Source organism: Sinocyclocheilus grahami, unplaced genomic scaffold, assembly GCF_001515645.1.
Source record: "Sinocyclocheilus grahami isolate Dianchi unplaced genomic scaffold, SAMN03320097.WGS_v1.1 scaffold1048.1, whole genome shotgun sequence".
Classification (NCBI taxonomy): domain Eukaryota; kingdom Metazoa; phylum Chordata; class Actinopteri; order Cypriniformes; family Cyprinidae; genus Sinocyclocheilus; species Sinocyclocheilus grahami.
The window spans coordinates 70,252-95,545 of NW_015506227.1; the positions used below are offsets into that span (position 1 = coordinate 70,252).

The 25,294-nt window shown below is 36.4% G+C and overlaps 2 protein-coding genes across 5 annotated transcripts in view; one reads left to right on the forward strand and one right to left on the reverse strand.

Moving 5' to 3' along the window:
* Window positions 1-1,835: 1,835 nt before the first annotated feature.
* Window positions 1,836-15,606, reverse strand: fcf1 (FCF1 rRNA-processing protein). Its single transcript, XM_016251499.1, has 8 exons — window positions 15,508-15,606; window positions 15,344-15,411; window positions 11,123-11,194; window positions 8,755-8,903; window positions 6,795-6,867; window positions 4,853-4,940; window positions 3,647-3,741; window positions 1,836-2,023 (listed from the first exon to the last, which is right to left on the reverse strand). The coding sequence occupies exons 1-8, from the start codon at window positions 15,508-15,510 to the stop codon at window positions 1,975-1,977; spliced, it is 597 nt and encodes a 198-aa protein (XP_016106985.1). The 5' UTR covers window positions 15,511-15,606; the 3' UTR covers window positions 1,836-1,974.
* Window positions 15,607-15,626: 20 nt separating this feature from the next.
* LOC107566121 (apoptosis-resistant E3 ubiquitin protein ligase 1) overlaps window positions 15,627-25,294 on the forward strand; it is a 79,185-nt gene continuing 69,517 nt past the window's right edge. For 3 of the 4 annotated variants that reach the window (XM_016251493.1, XM_016251495.1, XM_016251496.1), the window contains exons 1-2: window positions 15,627-15,695; window positions 17,597-17,846. In XM_016251493.1, coding sequence (XP_016106979.1) covers window positions 17,699-17,846 — 148 coding nt within the window. In that variant the 5' untranslated portion in view covers window positions 15,627-15,695; window positions 17,597-17,698. The remainder of the gene's footprint in view (window positions 15,696-17,596; window positions 17,847-25,294) is intronic. The other variant, XM_016251494.1, reaches the window with a different exon arrangement.

Below are 25,294 nucleotides of genomic sequence, written 5' to 3' on the forward strand. Positions count from 1 at the left end.
TGATCATGATTGAGAACCAGTCCCATTCTTCGCACTTCTTGACATCACTTAACACCACATGATCAGTGGGGTAAGTGGAGCCAAGTATTTATAACAACGCTGTAAAATATTACCGTGAATTTAATGGTAAAAGACTGTAAAAACGCTACAGTAAAAACCTGTTAAATGGTTAACGGTAAATTCCCCTACTATATACGGTGAAACACTGGAGCCAAGTATTTATAACAACGCTGTAAAATATTACTGTGAATTTAATGGTAAAAGACTGTAAAAACGATACAGTAAAAACCTGTTAAATGGTTAACGGTAAATTCCCCTACTATATACGGTGAAACACTGTATTGGACATTACATGTATTGGACATTAATTTTACGGTAGTATACCGTTTTTGGAAGTGAAAAAGACCGTATAATTTACAGTGAATAACCGTAAATTGACATTCCCAGAATTCCCTGCGTTACATTTCAAATTTGATGTTTTTTTTTGTTGAAACAACTATGTTTCTTCTTAGTTTTTTCTTATCAGTTTTGTATATTAGGGTTGTGTGTTACACCTAATGTTGTTAAATTAATGTTTATTGCATTATTTCAGTTTCATGTGCGTTACCATGATGGTGTTTAGTATCTGTGTGAATGACACTGTGCACCTTCTATATATGTTATTGTTTAAAAGCTGCTTGTGATGGGCTTTGGTTCATCATGTGACTTTCTCATCACCACCTGCATTGGGTTGTTATCAGTGTATTACAAAGGTGCAAAACAGATTTCAGTACTTCAATAGGTTGGTATATTAACATTATATCAGTTGATGAAAATACGGTATTTAATTGTAAATTTAAGTTAAAACCGTAAAACCTAAAATGTTGCTACAGTATTTTTTACGGTAAAATTCCGGCAACCACAGCTGCAGGTTTTTTACTGTAAATTTTTTACAGTGAATGCTCACTGATTTGTGATAATTTTACACATACTGCTTGGCGCACATACGGCAGTGTAGTGATTTTAAGACAGGTACAAATCATTCCTCAGAACAGCAAAAGCTAGATAGTAAAAAAAATATATGTATATATACATATATACACACAGGTGCATCTCAATAAATTAGAATGTCGTGGAAAAGTTCATTTATTTCAGCATCTCAACAAATTAGAATACTTCATAAGACCAATAAAAAAAATTTTTTTGTGAATTGTTGGCCTTCTTGAAAGTATGTTTATTTACTGTACATGTACTCAATACTTGGTAGGGGCTCCTTTTGCAGCCCATTTTAAAATGAATTGCATTCAAATCATCCTGTGTAGGCCTGCACAATGTAAATATGGTTTTAGCCACATGAAGCTAACAATAATTAACAATAATAATTGACAAACAACAATAATTTGAAATAAACAAGGATACTGATAACTTGTCTATCAATGGTGATTTTTATTTACGACAGCCTCCAAGAGATGTCATTAAGATAAATACAAAAGAATGTGGTCAGCAAATAAATCCTAAGATCCTAAACGGACATATAAGAGTACCAGGGAGTGGCTTCACGGGAAATGTTCATTATTTTTTAACACTGCATTGTTGAGCTGTTAACATACTGTAATAGTTTAAGGCTACTTGGCCAATTTAATGTGTTTGATTAAATCAATATTATTGTTGGGAGACACCAAATAATTTAAATCAATAACACATTAATATCAATAAGAGGAGATCCTAGATCACTGAAGTTCCCCACAATAGCCACTAGATTTGGACTCATGTCGTTTCCATTGGTTGCAGATTATTTTCTTCCTATTTCCCCCTCCTTTTAATTTCCTCTAATGTAATCTGAGCTGCTGGGAATCTGGGCAGCCAAAAACTTTATTGTACTGAGTTCTGAACAATATTCACAAGGGAAATCATTTAAAGGTAGAAGGTGGGGGATCTCCACCAAACAAATTCTTATAACAAAAATAAAAAAAAAACCCCACAAACATCTGTGTTCTACAACCGTGGTGCACCATAATCGTCTGGCATTCTCTCAATGTTATACCTGTAAAAAACATTATAAGTTTTATTAATTTACATAGGTGACAAGATAATTTTCTTCTGTTACAATAAATACAAAAATATACATAATATAAATTCATATAGAAATACACATACAAGTCTAAATTGAGCCATTCAGTAAAGCTACACCACACTTGATTACGGTTACTCAGTCAGAAAATCTTTATAGAATCTCCTGTAATGACAATAGGTGTGTTTGACTTGATTCGGCGCTGCACAGACGGTGTGACTTGAAGCAATGCATGCCAGTTAGAAATTTTGTCCAACATGAAACGGTGGTGATGCTATGTCACTGAAACATATGCCATCAAAGTCCAGTGAGAGTGATTTGAGACCAGTTGGCTGGCTCAATCTGTGCAGCTTCTCCAGAGTGGTTGGACGCTCTGATAACAATACAGCTGTTATACCATTGGCCAGACTCATCATTACAACGATCATGTTTCATGTCATTCTGACACCTTCATTTCTGGTAATGCTCACAAATCTGTGTTTTTATAATAGTACTAACTAATTTCATGTATCCCTATTGTAAAAATAGAATTAAAATAATTTAGCATTTTGATGTTATTTTAATAGTATTGGCCTATGTTATTTTATTCATCTTTATATAGGTACCATATTAAGCAGTGCTTATATTTTTCAACGAATAGTATTTGTTGCTACATGAAAACACTTTATTTCTTTTATTTTTCTTCCTCTCCTTTGGTACAAGTGGACAGCTTCATGGCATCTGTTTGTACATAGTTCTCTGGAACTGTGAATTGTGATATACGTTTCTGATGTAACGAGTATGAGTAATAAAAATGTTGATCATAAAAAAAATAATTAAAAAAAGTACGCAAACACTGCCAGAGCATCACTACGGGAAGCGGAAAGTGTCCGACTTCATGTCTCCATTTTCAACTCCTCTCCTGACTGCAAGCAGCAAGTCTCACCAAACGTTAAAATCCAGCTACAGCCGGAGTCAAACACACCTAAAAACTAGGGATGCACAGATACCACCATTTTCCAGTACTCGCCCGATACCGATTCTTTTATTTTTGGTACTTGCCGATACAGAGTACCGATATTTTTATTGCATTTGTAAATTTTTTAAATATTGGGTACAGAAACCAAAAGGGTATGTATAATGTTAGTTGGTTAACTTCATTTATCAAATAGATACAGTCAAACCAAAATTTAGCCCATCAGCTATACAGGCGTTAATACTGAATGTTTAACATTATATTCATTGCATACATATACTTCGTAGTAGACATCCTTAACTCCTTTCTGCTGTCTGTTGTTGGTGTTTCTTTGTTTGAATATGGCGCTTAACACATGCTGTGTGGTATCTGCGTTTGGTATCGGGGCATTTTAACGAGTATGAGTACAGGAGACCAGTATCGGGCCCGATACCGATACCAGTATCGGTGCATCCCTACTAAATATTCTTCAAAATGGTGTTCCTTCAAGAGCAGGATTGGACATACCTGGACACACATTTACCAGTAGGCTTTATTCAATTTCTGAAGTTTGCACATAACCTAGGCTTTTTCCACTTGTACTCACTAGAGACCCTCCTCAGTAACATTAAGGCGAGACTTAGCGAATAGAGCTTGAGTACCTGTGATTGGAAATGTACATGATGGGGACTCCTGGGATCTTCCGAATCCTCCTTTTTAGGTCCCTGTCCACTGTGGCCACAATGTAACATTTGTGCTAATGAAACAATTGGGAATGCTTTAGTCACAATGTAAAGCAAGATATAAAATGTGTATCAGCTCTGAGATTAGAATTGTTTCATAGTGTCACTTATTTTATTGATTTGTGAAATCACTTAATTTTCACTCCTAATATATATTTAAAAATCTAATTTTAATCAATCATTTAATTTATTCATTCATTTTTGTGAACCCTCCACATTTGCTGTGCCTTAACCTTCATAATGCACTCAAAATCTGCATTCAACTTTTGCATTCCTGGGTCTATTTGGACCCGGTGGAATGAAAGCTTATTAAACAGTCATACACAATTTATATAAATATTGCAGCATGAAAATATTGATCATCAATAGACGTGCATATTCATGTTTATCAACAAAATTCAGTCCCAAAAGTGTGTGAAAGACATGGAAAGAGGTTACATTTTTGAGAGAAGTCACATTCCTGTAGCTCCTGTACAGCATGATGCTAGTAACGCCAAGGTCATGTAAAAAAATGTCTGCATAACATTGTGTAAAGCCTGTAAAGGTGATACTTGGGTCAAAATTGGACCTAAACACAAAATGTTTTATGGTTATGGTTATATCTCTTAGAAATTAAATATAAATGGCCAAATGTCCGCCCTGAATTAAGCACTCAGATTTGAACAATCTGTTGAACAGAAAAAAAAGTATCTTCTGTATGCAAAGTGACCCACATTTGGTTTTTGACCACTGAAAATTTGTACAATTGAACAAATTCTTGGAGCCACACTATAACTCCAGTATATCTCTGGAACCATTTAGGGTCTTAAAATGAAGATTAAAATCAAATCTGTGAACCAAAATCTACAAGGACATTAAGGTATATTTAATACATTATGGAATCCAAAATTGTGTGTGTGGTGGTGGTGGGGGGGGGGGTCATTTTGAAAATCCTTACAAATAATGATGATGCTGCCACTTTAGTTAAGGCATTTCCCCACTTGTAATTTAGTTCCAAATCTCAGGTGAAAAATTTCCATTTTAAATGGCTTGATTCACTAATGAATAAGCAGCAGTATTCCACTCTTTCCATTCATTTGAGAACATGAAACAGTTATAACACCAAAGCTTACAAAGTTCTCATACCTGCATTACTCTTTGCACCAAGCAGTCGTCAGCATACGTTCCTTTGTGTGAGCAAGGTAATCGATCAAAGCGGGGATCTTTGGCAATCCTACAAAAAAGTTCAAATCAGCATAAAAACCAAGGAAGAAAGAGTAGCCACTTTCATACATAAAACCTGTTCAACCACAGTAAAATTCCAGTTTGACCTTTTCTGGTAAATGCACCACATCTACCATTTACATACACAATAGCTTTCTATCTTTTATCCATACTGTTATCATTCCAGATGGTGACAACTTTTGATTAAATCACCAAAAATGACCTTGAATATCCTGGAAACAGGGTTTCTCTCTCTCACTCAATTTCTGGGATTTTGTATAGAATTTGTGGGTGTCAGGGAGCCGCTATCAATATGCGGGACACTCCAGGAGAGGTGGGATGTCTGCCATTCACAAATCAGAGCAAAAATGATTACAGATTGCTTCTTTTTACCTCATTTGTAAGTTGCTTTGGATAAAAGCGTCTGCTAAATGATTAAATGTAAATGTAATATAAATTGTTGAAACGGTGATGTCATCAAATTGTACAAACTGTTCAAAAATGTACAGTAAATGACATAGCTATCCACAATGTAGTTAATCTTATGACCAACTGCAGTGGCACACACTGCAACAACGGTGAACTTTTCCTGCAAAGTTACTACTACTTAAGCCAGCAAATGCTGCAGCTGATTTCAAAAACTGGTCCTGTTCACACATGATCTCTAAACAGAAAAATGCCTTTTAATTACAACATTGTGACAAGTCTAAGGATGACATGCTAAGGGCAAACAAAGCTAGTTATTTTTTCTATGATCAGAGAGTACTAGAACAGACAGATTTCTGCAAGATATTTATCATGCATATGCATTTATTTGTGCATTAAATTATATCCTTTATTTGTGTATTTGTGTAATGTACATTGAGCTTACATACCATATATATTTGTTCTTTTTGTTCTGTGAAAGAGTGAACTGTAGTGTGCATTTGTGGAAACCTTTGATGCTTTCAACTCAGTGAGCGCAAAATTAAACTGACTATCTCAGAAGCCTTTGTTGTGCTGTCTGTCTCGCCTCTTCCCCCTCCACTTCACAGCTTACCACATCCACTTAGTATTTTTTAAAACTGCGGTGGGAACTAATCAGTGCTGAAACACAGGATTTCATGAACCTTTAAAAGTTAAGTGATGTATACTTTTCAACAAGATGACCTGTGCAAACAGTAATTATTTTGTCTTCTGGGAGGACAGGACAGGATAATCCTTTTCCACCAACTACATCTAATATTTTATGAACAAAGCAGAATGAAAGTTGATTTCCAATGTTCTAGTCGAGAAAGGCATGTTTGTTGTTCCTGGTGCTGGTCTGCTGTACTACGTACGTTACACACTGCACTGTGTGTTGTTAGGATGACAACGTTTTAGGGAATACATTTTTAGGATCAACTGCCTCAGGGGTGTAACAGCGCTCATCAATGCCAAAATGATTAAGATGGCCAATCAATTCAGAGAATCCGAGTGTGCATCCCAGCGCTTTAGTTTTAACAGTGAAAGAGTGCCAGATTTAAGTAGCTAAACATTTAATATTTGCCAAGTGTTTTATGAAAGAAATGTGTCAAGTTTTTCTGTTTAACATATAAAATATAGGTGTGATTCATGTAATTCATAATTGAATATGATTCAAAGTGAATGTGTGCATATTTTAAAATAAAACTATTATTTGCAAATAGTTCAACTTGATTTTACAAACAATACTTATTTTACAGTTTTTCAATATACCCTTTAAATGTTCAATAAAAATAAATTAAAAAAGGACATTTAAATAAAAATTATTATTGATATGCCCCTGCCCCCAAATATTGGTTTGGTCCCTAGTGTTCAAAAGACACGGTTACTGTTACATGTATGTCATGTAAATGTGCATTACCGCAAAGCCACTCGATACTTCATCCCTAATTTCTCAAGCTCAGCCATCACACAGTCTGTTATGCAAGGGACACCTGAATAACACAACAACATAAATGCACAGAAATGTATTAGCTTGAAAACTACAAATGTATGTTATTAGTTTAATCAGATTGTGTAACTTGTATGAGGATCAGGGGCTGTATGCATAAAGCACTCAGAGTAAAAATGTATAAACATTTAAATGAATAAATACAGGAAATTAAAATTGTCATTCTCAATTCATCCATCAAAAAGTATTCAACAAAGAAACCTTTTACTAAAATACCATTTTGTGTTGTAATAAATTATGAACAAATGATTGGTGCCAAATAATACTATTACGTCACACCCTTGCAAACACACTACTGATTGATTCAGTGGTGAGGATGGCCATTTTTTCTATATGTCACTATAGTTATGCCACAACACTTAGGTGTGATCTGTTCTTAAGAGCATTTCTAAAACGTTTTAAGCATATGACCCCAGATCACATTTTATGAGTAATCAGTGCAGAAATTGTGATTAAAAAAAAAATTCCCATCTCAAGAACAGGCTACAAAATGAAAATTACCATCATTTACACACTCATGTAATTACAGACATGTATGACTTTAATTCTTCTGTAGAACAGGTAAGATATTTTGCTTTTAATTAATTAGTTAATTTATTTTTTTGTTATTTTTGTTAAATATATTATTTTGTGAGAAAAAAAAAAAGTCATACCGGTTTGGAATGACTTGAAAGTGAGTAAATCATGATCTAGGTGAACTATCCCTAAAGTCCTGGTCAGCAACAGCATTGCACAAAGGATGCATTCTTCCTTTTAAACATATAGAGAACAACTTCTTGGAACAGTGTGCAAAGTTTTTAAAATATCTGTAATAATGTATCTGTATAATAATAATAATAAACAATAATAAAAATACTTTGACAGTTGAGCTGCATTCTGATTTACAGGGTCCCTACAGAGTGTTCCCTGCTCTCTACTCACTGAGGACAGGATATCTATAACTATTTAAGTACATTTCACTTGACAAAATGTTAAATTGTAACACCCTTCAGCTACTTTTGCACGGGGTACTTTCAGATGTATTTATATAAACTATAACAACATTAAGTTAAACTAAAATTTTAATAAAAATGAAATTAGGTTACAGGTGAAACGGTTATATTTCTGCTGCTTCACAAGCACCATCTACTATCAGAGAGTGAATTTGCATTTTCATTCAGCCTGTTGCTGGTTTCTGCAGACCAGCATGGAAATCAACCAACTGGCTCATCCTTTCATTCTTACTTTCTTTAAAAAAAAAAAAACAATGGTTAAAAAGGATGAAATTTTATTTTATTGAAAGATTATTGTTTTGGTGATGTTACCATAGACTATTAATCAGTTCATCTCCCTCATCACACGCAGTTATGAAACTTTTTTTACTCAATATACGTTTCAATAACGCAAGCGGTTTTTGGACTAGACTAACAGTGTTATCTATTTCATCACATCTGTTAAAGTAACAGTTTCCATTTCCAGTCCTGTATACACCACATGATTATGTGATATACAAATATAGATAAGGTTTTGTGAACTGTATGCACAGAGTGTATGCTGTAAACTCTGTGTGAAGAGTGGGGAGGGGCCAAGAGCCGCGGGAATGGAGTGAGGCCGGTGATAATGATCATCACCTGTGCGCCACACCGGTCTCGATTCCCACGGAGGAGCTCCGGAAGGATAAAAAGAGGAGTGACAACATTGAAGGACGAGAGAGGACCAGGCCTGGATCTATTTCTGTAGAGATTCCTATGCGGCAGCACTGAACATACAGCATCATGTATGTTCAATGCTGCTGCATAGGAATCTCTACAGTGATCAATACATCCAAAATACACCCATCCTCTTTCACATCAGCATTGATGAAAATAATTCTGAGAGTGTTGAGACTTACATTTAGCATAGAGGCAGTCCATCATTGACTGGACAACATCTAATTTGGCCTTAATAGAAAAGTTGATAAAGTTGGTATCAACAAGGATGTAATATGGAGGTCCAAGCTGGGTGTTGTATTGAAAGAACATACAAGATGGGTATTTTGCTCTGAAAGAAAGATAACGCACAAAATTATTATATACAATTAAATGCAAACACAAATATTTAAAAGTATTACTATAATTATCACTACAGGAATTAAACAGAAGTTTAAGAGAACAGAAGCTTGAGCAATGAATTTTAAAATTCACTTTCTATGATGACATGTTTGTGGTGTTCAACTAGGCCTGACAGAAGTTACAAATTGGATTTTTGATATTCTGATGCCTAAAACTTATAAAGTGATCATCTACCTAAGAAGACTTGATAATACCACTGGTACAGATTGTACAGTTGTACAGATTACCGTTTGTTCTTTTGGTGCAAGAAACTTATGGACCCCATTGAATTTCACTGTATGGACAAAAACAGCCAATTAATTCAAATTAGGGGTTCTATGGATCATAGTTGGTCTGTTATCCATCTGGATCTATTTCGATAGATTTTTGTCCTTCACTCTCTAAACTCTGCAGTGTGTACATAGCAGCATAAAAAATAAAACTTTTATTCAAATTATGAATGGGTTACATAGAGAATCCAAGCAAAGAGTGCTCTCTTTATAATCAATGAAGCTAATATCACTTCAGTTCACCAAGCTTCCAGAACCTGACCGTTTTGCTCTATAGTGTTCCCCGTTTTCAGTGGCACTTGTTTCTGAATAATTTTTTCTATTGGGATTTTTAAAAGGTCTTTGTTAAAGCTCTATAATAAGCCATGAACCAAGCCAAACAGCTACATGGTGAATGAAAACATTAAAAAATTTTATTTGAAGCAAAAAAGTATATGAAAATCTGACAAAAAGACATGTACAAGAATGTATATATAACGGTTTTGGTGAACGAAAAAACTCCCATGAAGTAGGCTAAAAACTATGGAGAAATCAAAAATTATTCAGAGCTCATTTGGTGCACTTTGTTCACTGTGACTCTCAGATTGGTGGAATTTTCTGTACAGTGCCATGGGTAATGCAGTTTTTCACCAAAAATTCTGCTATTCAACGAGATTATTTAAAAAAATATGTTGAATTGACGCAAACAGATGGCTTTAACAAAAGCATATACAATTGATAAACAACCTCGGAGCTCACAACTGGTCTATCTTTTAAGGTTTATCAGTTATTGTTAAAAACCTTCTCCTTTGGACAAAATGAATGGCATTTTTATTTCCGGAACCCGACTGTTACACTCTACTGAGAAGGTTCTGATTTAAACAGCTCTGATTGGCCACTGCGTTCACACAAATATTTCTGTAATTGGCAACAATACTCATCGCTGCAAAAACACATTGTAAACAGAAATCTCTGACGCTCTTCACAGAGCGCTCACACAAATACAGTAAAGACTAAAAGCTGCTGCCTATTAACAGGTACTGGATCGATCCGCTACTCTGCATTACTGGTATTGCGGAAAGGCTGGTATTATTACGTTTTTAAAATTTAAGTATTGACTTGAAGAACAGGTACTTTTGACAAAACTACTGGAGAGTATATAAAAATAATTTAAAGTTGAATTTGTATTTGTATGTTACAGATAAATACTCTGTCATTTTAAATTAAGTTTAACTATTGTAACTATTTTGTTTTACATGCGAGGATGGAATTTACCATGACAGAAGTATCTTCAAAATGCTTTATTAAATCGAATATGGAGAGGCCACTACTTAGAGCTTTGAAGTTCTGTATGGTTGTATTAATACGTGAAGTTCTGATTAACGTTTATGTGCCTCTGGGAATCATTGATTAACTTTTTAAAGTCCCAAACCCATACTTTTCACTAACAGCTATTCTATATTTGGAGAAAAAAAATAGAATAGATATATATAATCAAGCTGTATACGGTCAATGTTGATATATCGAAATTGTTACGTGTGGCCAAGTATGGTGTCCCATACTCTGAATTTGTGCTCTGCATTTAACCCATCCAAGTGCACACACACAGTAGTGAGTAGCAAACACACAGAGAGGGGTTTGGTGCCTTGCTCAAGGGTCTTGTGGATATGAGAGCGCTGATCATTCACTCCCCCCCCCCATCTACAACCCATGCCAGTACAAAGACCCGAACCAGCAACCCTTGGGTTACAAGTCCGACTCACTAACCATTAGGCCACAACTGCCCCCATATATCATGCCATTCAAATAAGCATATTGAAATGTCTGCAATTTATGAATCAGCATGCATCAACAGATGCAAAGTAATACAAACAGTCAGAAATACTGAATTCAAACTTACACTTCTTGTTCTTTAATGACTGAGGGATCTTCTTTCTTCTTCTTTTGTGTTTTTGCCCTGTCCTGTTCTTTTCTGGAAAAAAAGAATGGAAAAAATTATGAGCAAGGTTATGGGAGCATTTTTTTAACACTGTTTCATGCAAGAGACACTGCAAAAGATGCAAGATGTGAGCACAAAGTTCAAACACGCCCCTCAAATTTGAATTTTTGTATATCGCCAGCCCTATTGCAAGTGTGAAATGTACTGAAAGATTATGTGTACGTCAGTTCAGATGCATTTACATTGTGACTGTGTCTCAGATTCAATCAACAGAAACTGTTTGTAAAGGTGTGAACCAAATGGTCCACACAATTAGAGTAACAAAGCAACACCATTCTTCAGGAACTTTTTGTAGACTGCAGGATCTCTAGCGGGAGGTATTTTATGTATTAGAGAAATCTAGAACATTGCCGAGCCACCCAAACCACTGCTCAGGCAAATAAAGCAATATCTAACAGAACGCGATGCATTTGGAAAATCTCAGAATCAAAGCAGAATCATTTCTCGATTCGCAATGCTTCGATTTGTTGTCTCAGCCATAGAAAGTACACCACTGGTCATACTTTTTTTTTTTTTTTAAATAAGTCTCTTATGCTAACCAAGGCCTGTATTTTTTTTTTTTAAAGATAACGGTAAAAAACAGTAATATCGTAAAATATTATTACAACTGAATATATATGTTTTCTATTTGAAAACATTTTACAATGTAATTTATTCCCTTGATGGGAAGGCTGAATTTTTATCTGCCATTACTCCAGACTTTAGTGTCACGTGCTCCTTCAGAGGCCATTCTAATATGCTGATTTTGTGCCAAGTTATTATCAGTTATTAATAGTGGTTCTAATTATCAATATTTAAAAATATTTGGCTGCTTAATATTTTTGTGGAAATGTGATGCATTTTCTTCAGGATTCCTTGATGAATAGAAAGTTCAATGAACAGTAGGGCTGTCACTAGTGGGGTGAAAGTTGGTGGCAATTAAATGGGCCCACGGCTATGGGGAGGCCCCTGGAGACTGGCCGAGACCAGCTTGAAATACGCTCAGGACAGTTGATGGGCCAATGCTGCGTAGTGTCACGAAAGCTTATCATTTGCACGTGTTTTTAAGCCTCGTCAATTAAAATATTCAAGAGATTTTAACGCATTCAACTGAGTACTCGCGTACTGTGTTCGAATTGAGTTCTCCTTTGGATCTTCTTGCAATTGAACGAACAAATACACCTCATCAGTTTAAACATTCAAGCACAAAAAGACACCCAATAATGTTGGAGATCCCACAGTTTGCTCCTTACAAATGCATATGATGCAGTTGGCCAGGGTCACTGAATCTGACAAATAAAAAAACCATAGCTTTTGAAATGTTACTACATTTTATTTCATAATAACTGACTATAAATGTTTAATAAAGTGACTCATGTGATATGTGAGCAAATTTTTTGTGTGTTTTATATAAATAAAGCATAATGGATAATAGTGGTTCTAATTATCAATATTTAAAAATATTTGGCTGCTTAATATTTTTGTGGAAATGTGATGCATTTTCTTCAGGATTCCTTGATGAATAGAAAGTTCAATGAACAGTAGGGCTGTCACTAGTGGGGTGAAAGTTGGTGGCAATTAAATGGGCCCACGGCTATGGGGAGGCCCCTGGAGACTGGCCGAGACCAGCTTGAAATACGCTCAGGACAGTTGATGGGCCGATGCTGCGTAGTGTCACGAAAGCTTATCATTTGCACGTGTTTTTAAGCCTTGTCAATTAAAATATTCAAGAGATTTTAACGCATTCAACTGAGTACTCGCGCACTGTGTTCGAATTGAGTTCTCCTTTGGATCTTCTTGCAATTGAACGAACAAATACACCTCATCAGTTTAAACATTCAAGCACAAAAAGACACCCAATAATGTTGGAGATCCCACAGTTTGCTCCTTACAAATGCATATGATGCAGTTGGCCAGGGTCACTGAATCTGACAAATAAAAAAACCATAGCTTTTGAAATGTTACTACATTTTATTTCATAATAACTGACTATAAATGTTTAATAAAGTGACTCATGTGATATGTGAGCAAATTTTTTGTGTGTTTTATATAAATAAAGCATAATGGATCAGATATTGATATATTTGTAGATAGGCTACAATACGGTCTGGCAGGTTCAATTTTAAGCTATTGAAATGTGTTACTCCTCTTTATTTCATATAATGCTTAATAAAGTAACTCGTGATGTTTCAGCTCCTCTTCTATTTTTTTCTCTTTTACACAAAAGTTGTTTGACATGTACCTACCATTAATTGGCTTAATAATTTCCAAAAAGCATTAAGAGCTATACATTAAGCTTGTTTTTATATGAGCTTTTTGTTATACATATAAGAATCTGCACTTAATGAAAAAAAAATTAAAATAATATGTTAAGGTATTATGTGGCATCAAGAGAAAAAGCAGAATTGAAATTAAAACATTTATATGCCTGTTTTGTGGCTTACAGGTTTTCCCCCGATTTTCTTGTGCAGATTCAATGTAAAAAAAATGCAGATTGAGAAGGATATCCTTTGCCCAACACGCATTTATCTTGTTACCGTTCACCCCCTCCACCCAGATATATATATAAAGTGTAATGCTGAAAAACTTTTAAATTTGATCATTTTTAAATGCTGACCATTTCGCTTCAGCGTCTAATCTAACGTGCGCGCTCCCGCGCCAACAGTGTTGCAGCTTAGCAATTTTGTTGCTAAATTTAGCTATTTTTCACACTACCCTAGCAACTTTTTCTTCCAAAAGCACCTAGCAACAAATTTAGCTGTTTTTAAAATTTATTTGCCAACTTTTAGCAACTTTTGATAAGTGACTCAAACGATAAAAAAGCACACATTTTCCATCTAAATCACAGAAAATGAGAAAACCAAAGATGCATAGCAGTACACAATTCACATGAATTAAGTTAGCTGCTACTTGCAATTGTTTAATTTAATGATGATAATTCAATATTTGAATAATTGTTCATTTATGATACACCTTGTTAGTAGCTTGTACCTGCGATTGTTGATCATGTGCAGATTCAATGTAAAAAAAAATGCAGATTGAGAAGGATATCCTTTGCCCAACACGCATTTATCTTGTTACCGTTCACCCCCTCCACCCAGATATATATATAAAGTGTAATGCTGAAAAACGTTTAAATTTGATCATTTTTAAATGCTGACCATTTCGCTTCAGCGTCTAATCTAACGTGCGCGCTCCCGCGCCAACAGTGTTGCAGCTTAGCAATTTTGTTGCTAAATTTAGCTATTTTTCACACTACCCTAGCAACTTTTTCTTCCAAAAGCACCTAGCAACAAATTTAGCTGTTTTTAAAATTTATTTGCCAACTTTTAGCAACTTTTGATAAGTGACTCAAACGATAAAAAAGCACACATTTTCCATCTAAATCACAGAAAATGAGAAAACCAAAGATGCATAGCAGTACACAATTCACATGAATTAAGTTAGCTGCTACTTGCAATTGTTTAATTTAATGATGATAATTCAATATTTGAATAATTGTTCATTTATGATACACCTTGTTAGTAGCTTGTACCTGCGATTGTTGATCAGTTAGTACACTGTAAGAAAAATATCTAGAAAAATGGAAAAGGTACTAAGTTATTTTCCAGGACATTATCCATTGTAACCCGAAAACACAAAATGCCATGCCTAATTTAAGATGCAGGTAAAAAAAACTGAAAAATCAATATGGAAAATTCCTTCATATTAACATAGATTGTGCCCTATTTGTATACTAACTGCTAATACACATAAATATACATATAACATACACATAAAAACAAAATATTTGTGTAATTTTGCGTCATAATTACGTAATAATGTCATCGTGCAATGACATCAAAATTTCATTTAGCAACAAATCGACCTTCCTTTATCAACTTCCCCTGAAAATTGGTTGGCAACACTGCAGCGACCCCTGGTCACAGTTTTCGCTAGGTCACCGATTTCGGCACAACACCGGTAACGTTAACTTAAGTGTAATTTGTAACGATTTCCTATTTCATTCGATTCTCTCATTTGTGACATGCTATCAATATTATCAACTTGTGATAAGCATTTTAATCCATATGTTGCTTACAGGTTAATAATAATAATAATAATAATGATGATGATGATGATGATGTTGATGCTGATACTCACATCCTCTGATCCTTTAAACTGATCATTCTTTTCATGGCAGCAAATTTTTTCTGTTTCTTCTGTTTTCCCTAATTCACACAAAGACAAGTTGTAATTAAACCAAAGAAGAAATAAAGATATTGTGTACATTGTTAAACATTATTGAGGTAAACACTTTATTTTACCATGACGGCTGAATACGCTCGAGATTAGCACTCTAGTCCTCGTGTGGTACACGTTGCTACAAAGCGTTCTTTGACGTCAACATTATGCGACACAGTCCACATTTTACTTACACCGCGTCATTTCCTGCGTCTTCTATGCTAGCGCTAGATCCTGCGGTCTTTCCGGTTCTCAATAGACATCCTTCAAGGTATTTATCTAGAAGACAATACTGCAGCCGTTGTCTAAATATGAATAGTAAACTGTCTTACAGTACTTTTTAGGTTTATTAATTACTTTTAACTGCATTGTGGGTATTTCGGTACTGAGTGTTGTTTTTCTATGACATTGTATGATTATTCTACGTCGCATACGTTCTGTTTATGCCACTGTGATTCAGAGCTAAAGACATGTAGGTTTGGATTGTTATTTAGGTAGGCAATATATGCTAACAATTTTCGAGGACTTTAGTTTTGTTTATGTTGCTTCTAGTATGCACTGATGTTATAGATTCAAATTAAAGTCTGTACTGATAACATGACTTTAATTTTCAACGACCAATATGACATTATAGCAGAGCTGCAGTAATTATTATTTAGCAGAAGTCTGTCACTTAGTGAAACTAAGGGTGCACGTGTACATCTCCAGGGCATCAGAATGGATGCAAAGTTGTTATTGTAAAAAGTATTTATGTTAAAGTATACATTTTTTTCACATTATGCTATGTTGCAACTTGCAGCATTTTGCTAAAATGCTTTATTTTTTTTACATAAGTCTGTTCTCTAGTCTATACCCTATAATGACAAAGCAAAAACCAAGCCATGAGGCAAGGTATATTTGTGGTAACCTTGCAAATTAAAAAAGAAAATGCATACCAGAGCAAAAACCAAGCCATGAGGTCTAAGGAACAGACACAGTATTGTGTCACAGATCTTGAGAAGGCTACAACATTTTCTACTGCATTGGCAAGCTTCCCAAGAGCACAGTGGCCTTTATAGCTCTGACATTGAAGAAGTTTGGAATAAGCAGAATTGTTCATAGGGCAGGCCATTTCGGCCAAACAGAACAATCAGGGGAGACGTGACCAAGAACCTGATGTTCACTGGTTGAGTTCCTGAGATCATGTGTCTGTGACTCTGTGTAGATGGAAGAAACTTGCAAAAGGACAACGCACTGCAACACTCCACCAATCTGAGTTTTAACTTGGAATTTGCACAAAAAAAAAACTCAGACTGTGAGAAAAATAATTCATGGAATTGAGGCATCTGTCTGGAGGAAACCAGGAACTGCTCATCGTCTGTGTAATATTATCTCAATGGTGAAGGTAGCATCATGCTGTATTTCAGAGGCAGGAACTGGGGGACCGGTCACCGTAGAAGGAAAGCTGAATGTAGCAAAAAACAGATATTCTTGAAGGGATAGTTCACCTAAGCATGAACATTAAATCATCATTTATACACTCTTGTGTTGTTACAAAACTATGTTTTCTTTTTATGTGGAACATGAAGGAAGATATTTTGAGAAATATCTTTTTTTTCCCAATATGATGGAAGTCATTGATCACCAATATTGTTTGGTTCCCAACATTCATCAAAATATTGAGGTGTGCAAACTTGTCAAATCATACCCTTGACCTGAGGCTTTAATTGCTGCTAAATGTGCTTCAGTTAAGCATTAAAGGGGTAGTTTACCCAAAAATTTAAATTCTGTCCTTTACTCGCCCTTAAGTTATTCCAATCCTTTATCAGTTTCTTTCTTCTGTTGAACGCAAAATAAGTTATTTTGAATAATGTTGGAAGTGAATGTTGTTGCTGTCTACGCTAGACGCAACAAAGCAACATTTTCAGGCCATTTGACCTTTCTGTCAGCATGCCATTAATAGAACAAGGCATCAGTTTACTGATGGAGATTTGTCGCTTGCATTGCACCACATCAGTTTTATTGTCTTTAATCATGTCGCATCATGTCGGTACCACTCACGCCCAGTGTAGACACAGTGCAATGCTGTGACAATGAAATTTGAATACTTTCTGAATGCACTGCAAATATTTGTACTTAATCAAACAATGCTTCACAAATCCTAAATTATATGTATGCTGTCCATTTCCCCAGTAGGAGAAGACATGGGAGAAGTACTCGGAACCAGATAGGACAGCAGAAAGCAAGGCAGACCCTGAGCTCACAGAGGTCTGAGTGGAGCCTAAACATGGTCTAATGGACCGTCTCTTTTTGCTGACCTTTGTCCTCTGTTCAATCTCGTGGATTTTCTTCTGGGAGGTACGCTGGAAGAAAGGCAAGGAAAGTCAGATTGAAGAATGGCTCCAGAGACACAGCCTATCCGAATACAAGTATTTGTTTGAAGGTTAGTTTAACACTTGAAAAGCAAACACTTTTAGTTTTATAGATTTGCCTCACCTGGATTGTTTAGAATATTAGAAGTATGTTTAGAGTATTAGAATTTCCTCATTATAAAATGTGAAGCATAGTCATAGATCAAATAGTATCCACTTCGAACCATATTTAGCAGAATCACTAATAGTACCTCAGACTATTAGAGCTCAAACATTTAAGGGCTTTCACACTTGAAATAGTTAACGACCCAGGTAAATGGAATCCTGGGTTATCTTATTATGTTTCACAGCCACTGCTCATACTTAACCCGGGTTAACAATTAATCCTGTTTATTCATAATCATACATGTTACACTGTACATGGCTAAACCCTGGGTTTTCTTATTTACATGTTTGCGGTGTCACAGTCATGATTGGATAAACACAAAAACATTTGGTTTTCGACCTGAATGGATAAAATTCTACAGTTTGGACATGGAGCGGCATTGAGATCCCCATATCTATGGGATTGAACTATATAGGGCCTTAAAATGAATATTCCAAAAATAAAAGTTTGGGTCACACTTTACTTTTTTCAGGTCCAATTTTAATTATTAATGTCACAAAGTGATCCACATTTGTTTTTTGACCACTGAAAATGTGTGCAATTTAAAGGGATAGTTCACCCAAAAATGAAAATTACCCCATAATTTACTCACCCTAGGGCTGCTTGATTATATAAAAAAATCACGATTATTTTGGTCAATATTGTAATGACGATTATTTAACACAATTATGAGGGGGTCATATGACCATAACTTTATATGAGTGATTTATTTAAAGATAGTGATAAATATCAAATATATATTTCCTGTAAATAAGGTTGATATGACATCTACATTGAAGAGACCGGCGGAATTTCAAACAAACAAACACAAAAAGTCCTCAAAATTATTGAAAATAATTAAACTGTCAGTAATAAAAAATCAAAGGACAAATACAATAGAATAAAAGGTACAAATGAAACAAACTGTGCTTTATTGTTTTTATGCAAGTCTCAAGCAGTTTACAGCCTACTAATGAATGATCAAATGTAAAATAAAACAGTATAGTCTTCACTGTAAGAATTAAACTTTTTTGTTTCTTATTAAAGCTACAAAAGTCCTTCACTCGAGCCGTGTATAATTTAGAATTTGTCTTTTGTTATTTGATTAATATTAAGCACACAGTCGCAGCAGGAAAATAGCCCACTGTCATTTTAAGAGCCGCACGGATCCAATTTACCGTTACACGCGTATTTACATTCTTAACTCTTTATGTTTATTTATTACATGGCCGACGAAGGTATACATGAATAACCACTAAGCGCCGCATTTTGACACATTTTTGCGTGTATTTGACCATTTAGGTGTGCACCTTGAGCTAAAAGATGACTTTACATGTCCGTGTTCAGTTCCGTCTGTGAGCACATATATCTTCCTGAGGAGCAGCGCAAGTTCTTTTTCACGCTTTTAAAAACATGAATAAATATACTTCTATAAATCAAGCACGTCCCATTTTACAAAAGTCACGTTACATGATTTTACTGATTTGTACGTGAAATGCTTTTATGGAGGAACGAAAGCACAGCGCTGGAAAAGGGGGCAGAATGGGGGGCAATAATCGTTTTATCTCGATTATTGTATTTTCATAATAGTTGGAGGCCAAAATTGAAATCGAAACTGTTTTCCGATTAATTGCACAGCCCTAACTCACCCTCAAGCCATCCTAGGTGTTTATTGGCGCTTTTCCACTGCATGGTACGGCTCGGTACGGTTCACTTTTGGGGGGTTTTCCACTGGGTACAGTACCTGGTACCTGGTACTTTTTTTAGTACCACCTCGGTTGAGGTTCCAAGTGAACCATACCGTTACCAAAACGTGACGTGTAAACTCTGCCGATCACGGATTGGCCGGAGAGAATTGTCACTACCTACGTCACTGAACTTGCGCCACAAACACAACAGAACCGCTAGATTTAAATCAGCACAGCGAGCGAAGGATCGAACGCAACTGTTTTGAACGAGCGCACCTTTTTTTTAACAACCAAAAAGTGGCTGTTTCATTGTCTGTTGAGGAAGTACAGACGTTCCTCTCGTTGATAGCAGAGGAGCGGATCCAGCGAGAGCTTGATGGGGCGACGTGGAATGAAAACGTTTTTCAGGAGTCACAGCAGTTGAGGCGGCGCAACTATAACGACATGTGAATAATTCCCGCCCACTCTAAAGCGATACTAAACTGCAGTGGAAACGCAAGCCGAGCCGTGCCGTGCCGTGCCGTGCCGTGCCGTGCCGTGCCGAGTCGTACCTGGAAAAGCGCCATATGACTTTCTTCATTCAGGCGAATCCAATCGGAGTTAAAAAATGTCCTGGCTCCTCCAAGTTTATAATGGCAGTGAATGGGTGTTATTTTACAATAGTCCAAAAGACGTCAAATAAAGAGTATCCATCCATCATAAAAAGTGTCCCACAAAAGTGTCTGCAGCACGATGCAACGATTAATTTAATTAATTTCTGCTTGAAAGTTTGTAAACCCTTTAGAATTTTCTAGATTTCTGCATAAATATGACCCAAAACACAATTAGATTTTCACAAGTCCTGAAAGTTGACAAAGAGAACCCAATCAAGCAAATGATACAAAAATATATACTTTGTCATTTATTTATTCAGGAAAATGATCCAATATTACATATCTGTGAGCGGCAAAAGTCTCTAGGATTAGCTGTTAATTTGAAGGTGAAATTAGAGTTCATCTGTTCAGAGGTGTTTTTAATCAGTGAGATGACTATCAGGTGTCAGTGTGTGTCCTGTTTTATTTAAAAAACCGGGATCTATGAAAGTTTGGTCACGTTTGTGGAAGTGTATTATGGCACAAACAAATGAGATCTCTGAGGACCTCAGAAAAAGAATTGGTGTTGCTCATCAGGCTAGAAACGATTTCAAAGCCATCTCTGAAGAGTTCGGACTCCACCAATCCACAGTCAAGGCAAGGCAAGTTTATTTGTATAGCACATTTCATACACAATGGTAATTCAAAGTGCTTTACATAAAATAAAATAAAAACAATAATCACAACAATAAAACAAGGAATTTAAAAACTTTGAAAATTATTTTTTAAAAATTGATTTAAAGAGGTTTAAAATGAATTTAAGAAAACGATTATACATATAATAAAATCTTAGAAAAATAAAATAAAAGTACAGAAATAGGGAGCAAAGCGCAGAGCAGCAAGCAAAAACGTCCGAACGGTAGCGAAGCCGGAAGCTGCAGCAGATTGTCAGACAGATTGTGTACAAATGGAGGAAATTCAAGACCACTGTTACCCTCCCAGGAGTGGTCCACCAACAAAGAACACTAAAAGCAAGATGTGTAAAAGTCCACTAGGTTTCAAAGGACTGCAGGCTAACTTCTAAGCAACTAAAGGCCTTTCTCACATTGGCTAATGTTAATGTTTATGAGTCCATCATCAGGAGAACATTGAACAAGCATAGTGTTCATGGCAGAGTCGCAAGAAGAAAGCCACTGCTCTCCAAAAAGAACATTGCTGCCCATCTGCAGTTTGCTAAAGATCATGTGGACAAGCGAGAGGAGTACTGGAGAAATGTTTTGTGGATGGATGAGACCAAATAAAAAACATTTTGGTTTAAATGAGCAGCGTTATGTTTAGAGAAAGAAATCACTGCATTCCAGCATAAGAACCTTATCCCATCTGTGAAACATGGTGGTGGTAGTATCATGGTTTGGGCCTGTTTTGCTGCATCTGGTCCAAGATGGCTTGCCATCATTGATGGAACAATGAATTCTGAATTATACCAGCAAATTCTGAAGGAAAATGTCAGGGCATCTGTCCAAGAACTGAATCTCAAGAGAAAGTGGGTTATGCAGCAAGACAACAACCCCAAGCACACAAGTCATTCTACCAAAGAATGGATAAAGAAGAACAAAGTTAATGGTTTGGAATGGCCAAGTCAAATTCCGGACCTTAATCCAGTTGAAATTTTGTGGAAGGACCTGAAGCAAGCAGTTCATAGGAGGAAACCCACCAACATCACAGAGTTGAAGTGGTTCTGTACTGAGGAATGGGCTAAAATTCCTACAAGCCGTTGTGCAGGACTGATCTGCAGTTACAAGAAACATTACCTGCAGTTATTGTTGCAAAAGGGGGTCAGACCAGATACTGAAAGCAATTGATTGTTTTGGGTCATACTTACACAGAATTATAGAAAATTCTAAAGGGTTCACAAACTTTCAAGCAGCACTGTATCTCTTGTATCTCTCCTAACCCTAACCCTAAGTGAACCATATAGGGCTCTAAAAAATAAGACACTAAATAAAAGTTTGTTAAAACTGAAAATTTAAAAGAATATTTAGATATCTTTAATACCTCATGAGTTACAGGCATTCAAACGTTGTGAGGGAAAAAAACAGGAAGTGCTTTTCCCATTTTTGAACTGTTGGCATATAATGCAACAAATATGGCTAAAGTCAACAGATTGTGCTAACCAATTTCTGTGTAAAAATAAAAAAACATGGTCCTGCCATCTTTCTGAAGTTGAAAATTCATTCAGGTTATTTTGACCCTCCCCTTCAAAATAGTTGATCACTGTGCCATCAAAAGGAGGTTTGGTGTGTCTCAGCACAGTTTCAAGAACATGGAAGAGTTACCATTTGATGGGCCATTACACACACAGAGCTAGAGCTGTAGAAGGGCAACAACCCAGCAGCAGGACTGGTATCTGTTCTTCTGTGAGAAGAGGAACAGGAGGAGCACTGCCAGAGCCCTACAATATAACCTCCACCAGGCTTCTAGTGTGCATTAGAGGTCTACACGGGTCCAAAAATTCGTCCCAGACTCGTCTATTATTTTGAAAGTTGGACCCGGGCCCGTGCAGAACCGAGAAATGTCAAAAATTTACTACCCGGAACCCGACTGGACCCGATCGGCACATATTCCACAGCAAATTGCTATTAATAAGTCGATAAACAAGTTGCGAAAATTAAACTTTTTGTCTTACCTAATGTAGGAAGCCTTCTCCCTTGTACCTGACTGTGATGCACACAATCCTCCTTGCCAAGAAAGTTCCATCCGTGTTATTCCTCTCTTGCCAATTGAAATGCATAATCCACTCATTATTCCAGTTTCAAAAGTCCACTTGCTGTCACGGTGACTGATGACAAATGCGACTTTGCAGTTTTGCATTTTTTGTATCTCGAGTCAACTTGCATAATAATTTAGACTGTTTGCCCATTTGGATTATAATAACGATTGCTCATCCAGTGCCATGGCTGCTGACGTTAGCTTTACTTATTTGCTATCATCTCTGTGCTCTCTGAGCCGAGTCTGAGCAAAAATTTTAGATATAACAACAAGACGGTTCATTCATAATATTATTAAAATCAATAATAACTCGCATCACTCATGAAGGTATCCATTATCACCGTGCGTGTGCATTAACTCCGCCCACCCTGCGTCTGTTGACATCGCTCGTGGTTTCTTATTTCAAATTACCGACTAACAGTTTTCTCGTCCTAATTTTACAAGTTGAAAGTTACAAAACAACACACGCACAGCGCTGACTGACTCTGATAACGGCCGGGTATTCTCAGAGTCCGATCGACTCGGGTATTACACACAATGTTAAACCGACCCGGGACCCAAAGTAATAGATTGGGACCTGACCCGGACGCTCGGGTCTCGGGTCCTCCGTGTAGACCTCTAGTGTGCATGTTTCTGACCAAACTGTCAGAAACTGACTCCATGAGGGCCTGGCGTCCTATATTGGGACCTGTGCTCACAGCCCAACACTGTGCAGCTCATTTTGCCAGAGAACACCAAATTTGGCAGGCCCACCATTGGTGCCCTGTTTTCTTCACGGATGAGAGCAGGTTCACAGTGAGCATGTGACACGTGAAAGAGTGTGGAGATGAATATTAAAGAGGACATAACACACAGTTTCTGCCAATCTCATGTTAATCTTGAGTACCTATAGAGTAGTATTGCATCCTTTATATCTCCAAAGAGTCTGTAGTTTTATAGGATTTATACAAGACAGATACAGCTGTACCGCTTCTCTCCGAAAACAGTCGATGAAAGCCATGGTTGGAACTAGGGATGTAACGATAACCGGTTTCACAATAAATCACGATAAAATGCCCTGACGGTTAGTATTACCGTTTAAAATTTAATTATCATCAAAACCGTGTTTGATTATCGCGCTTTTGAAAACTCGCGGTAAATCCTGTCCAGCCAGCATCAGTCTAATTCAGAAGCAGCATGCAGTGTTGTTGTTTTTGGTTTTTTGCACGAGAGGAAATGGCGGAAGGCAGTGACAGCGCTCGGGAGATTTTTCAGCCTTCTAAGAGGACCAAATCGGTGTTCTGGTCGTATTTTGGCTTTTATAAGAGTCCTGAATGCAATTTAATCGAGGACGGTCACCCTGTCTGCTGATCTTGCAAGAAGAAAGTCGCTGCAAAAGGGGGAAACGCATCAAATTTGCTCCGTCATCTTCGTGACCACCACCCACTGTTATAGCGAATTCAAGGTAACTTTTACCTCAATACCAAAACTAACTGGGCAAATAATTGGACAAAAAATATTGATTAGAGATTAAATATTTCGTTATCTCACTAGTTTAAAGCAAAGCTTCCCTCATTTGAACAAAACCGTGATAATATTGATAATCGTGATAACTTTGGTCACTATAATCGTGATATGAAATTTTCATACCGTTACATCCCTAGTTGGAACTAAAGAGTCACAAGCATACAAAGCTTTTGCGTAATGATCGCCTGCAAGCTGTGACATAAATCGACATAAATAAAACCAGAACAAAAACTTTATTGACTTAAAGGGTTAGTTCACCATTTCATGGGCAAGGAAAATTAGGCTGCATTTTACTCACCCCCGAGGCATCCTAGGTGTATATGACTTTCTTCTTTCAGACGAATCAAGTCGGAGTTATATTAAAAATTGTCCTGGCTATTCCAAGCTCTATCATTGTAGTCAGCGGGTGTCACATTGCTTCAGTCCAAAAGAAGTGAAATAAATAGCACCCATCCATAAAAAAAAGTGTCTCAAAGGTGAACAAAGGCCTCCTGTAGCGAATCGATGCGTTTTTGTAAGAAAAATATCCATATTCAAAACGTAATAATAACTTTAATAGCTTAAAAGCTTTAAATAGCTTGCGCTCACAGTTGTAAACGGAAGCAGTTCCGGGCAGGTGACGTATGAGGTCAGCTTTGCGTATGCGCCGCTCAGATGTGATGCACGTGGAAACGCAGCGGAGAGATCAAAACAAAACAACGGTCACTAATTAGAAGTACAAAACAAGGATTTTTTAAAAAGAATGACAGGGGATTTCGATATAAGCCAAGAAGAGACTGGTTTTCCTTTGCTAAAGTAAGGAAACTTTGCTTCCTTTGATCCTGTAAACAAACATTGGT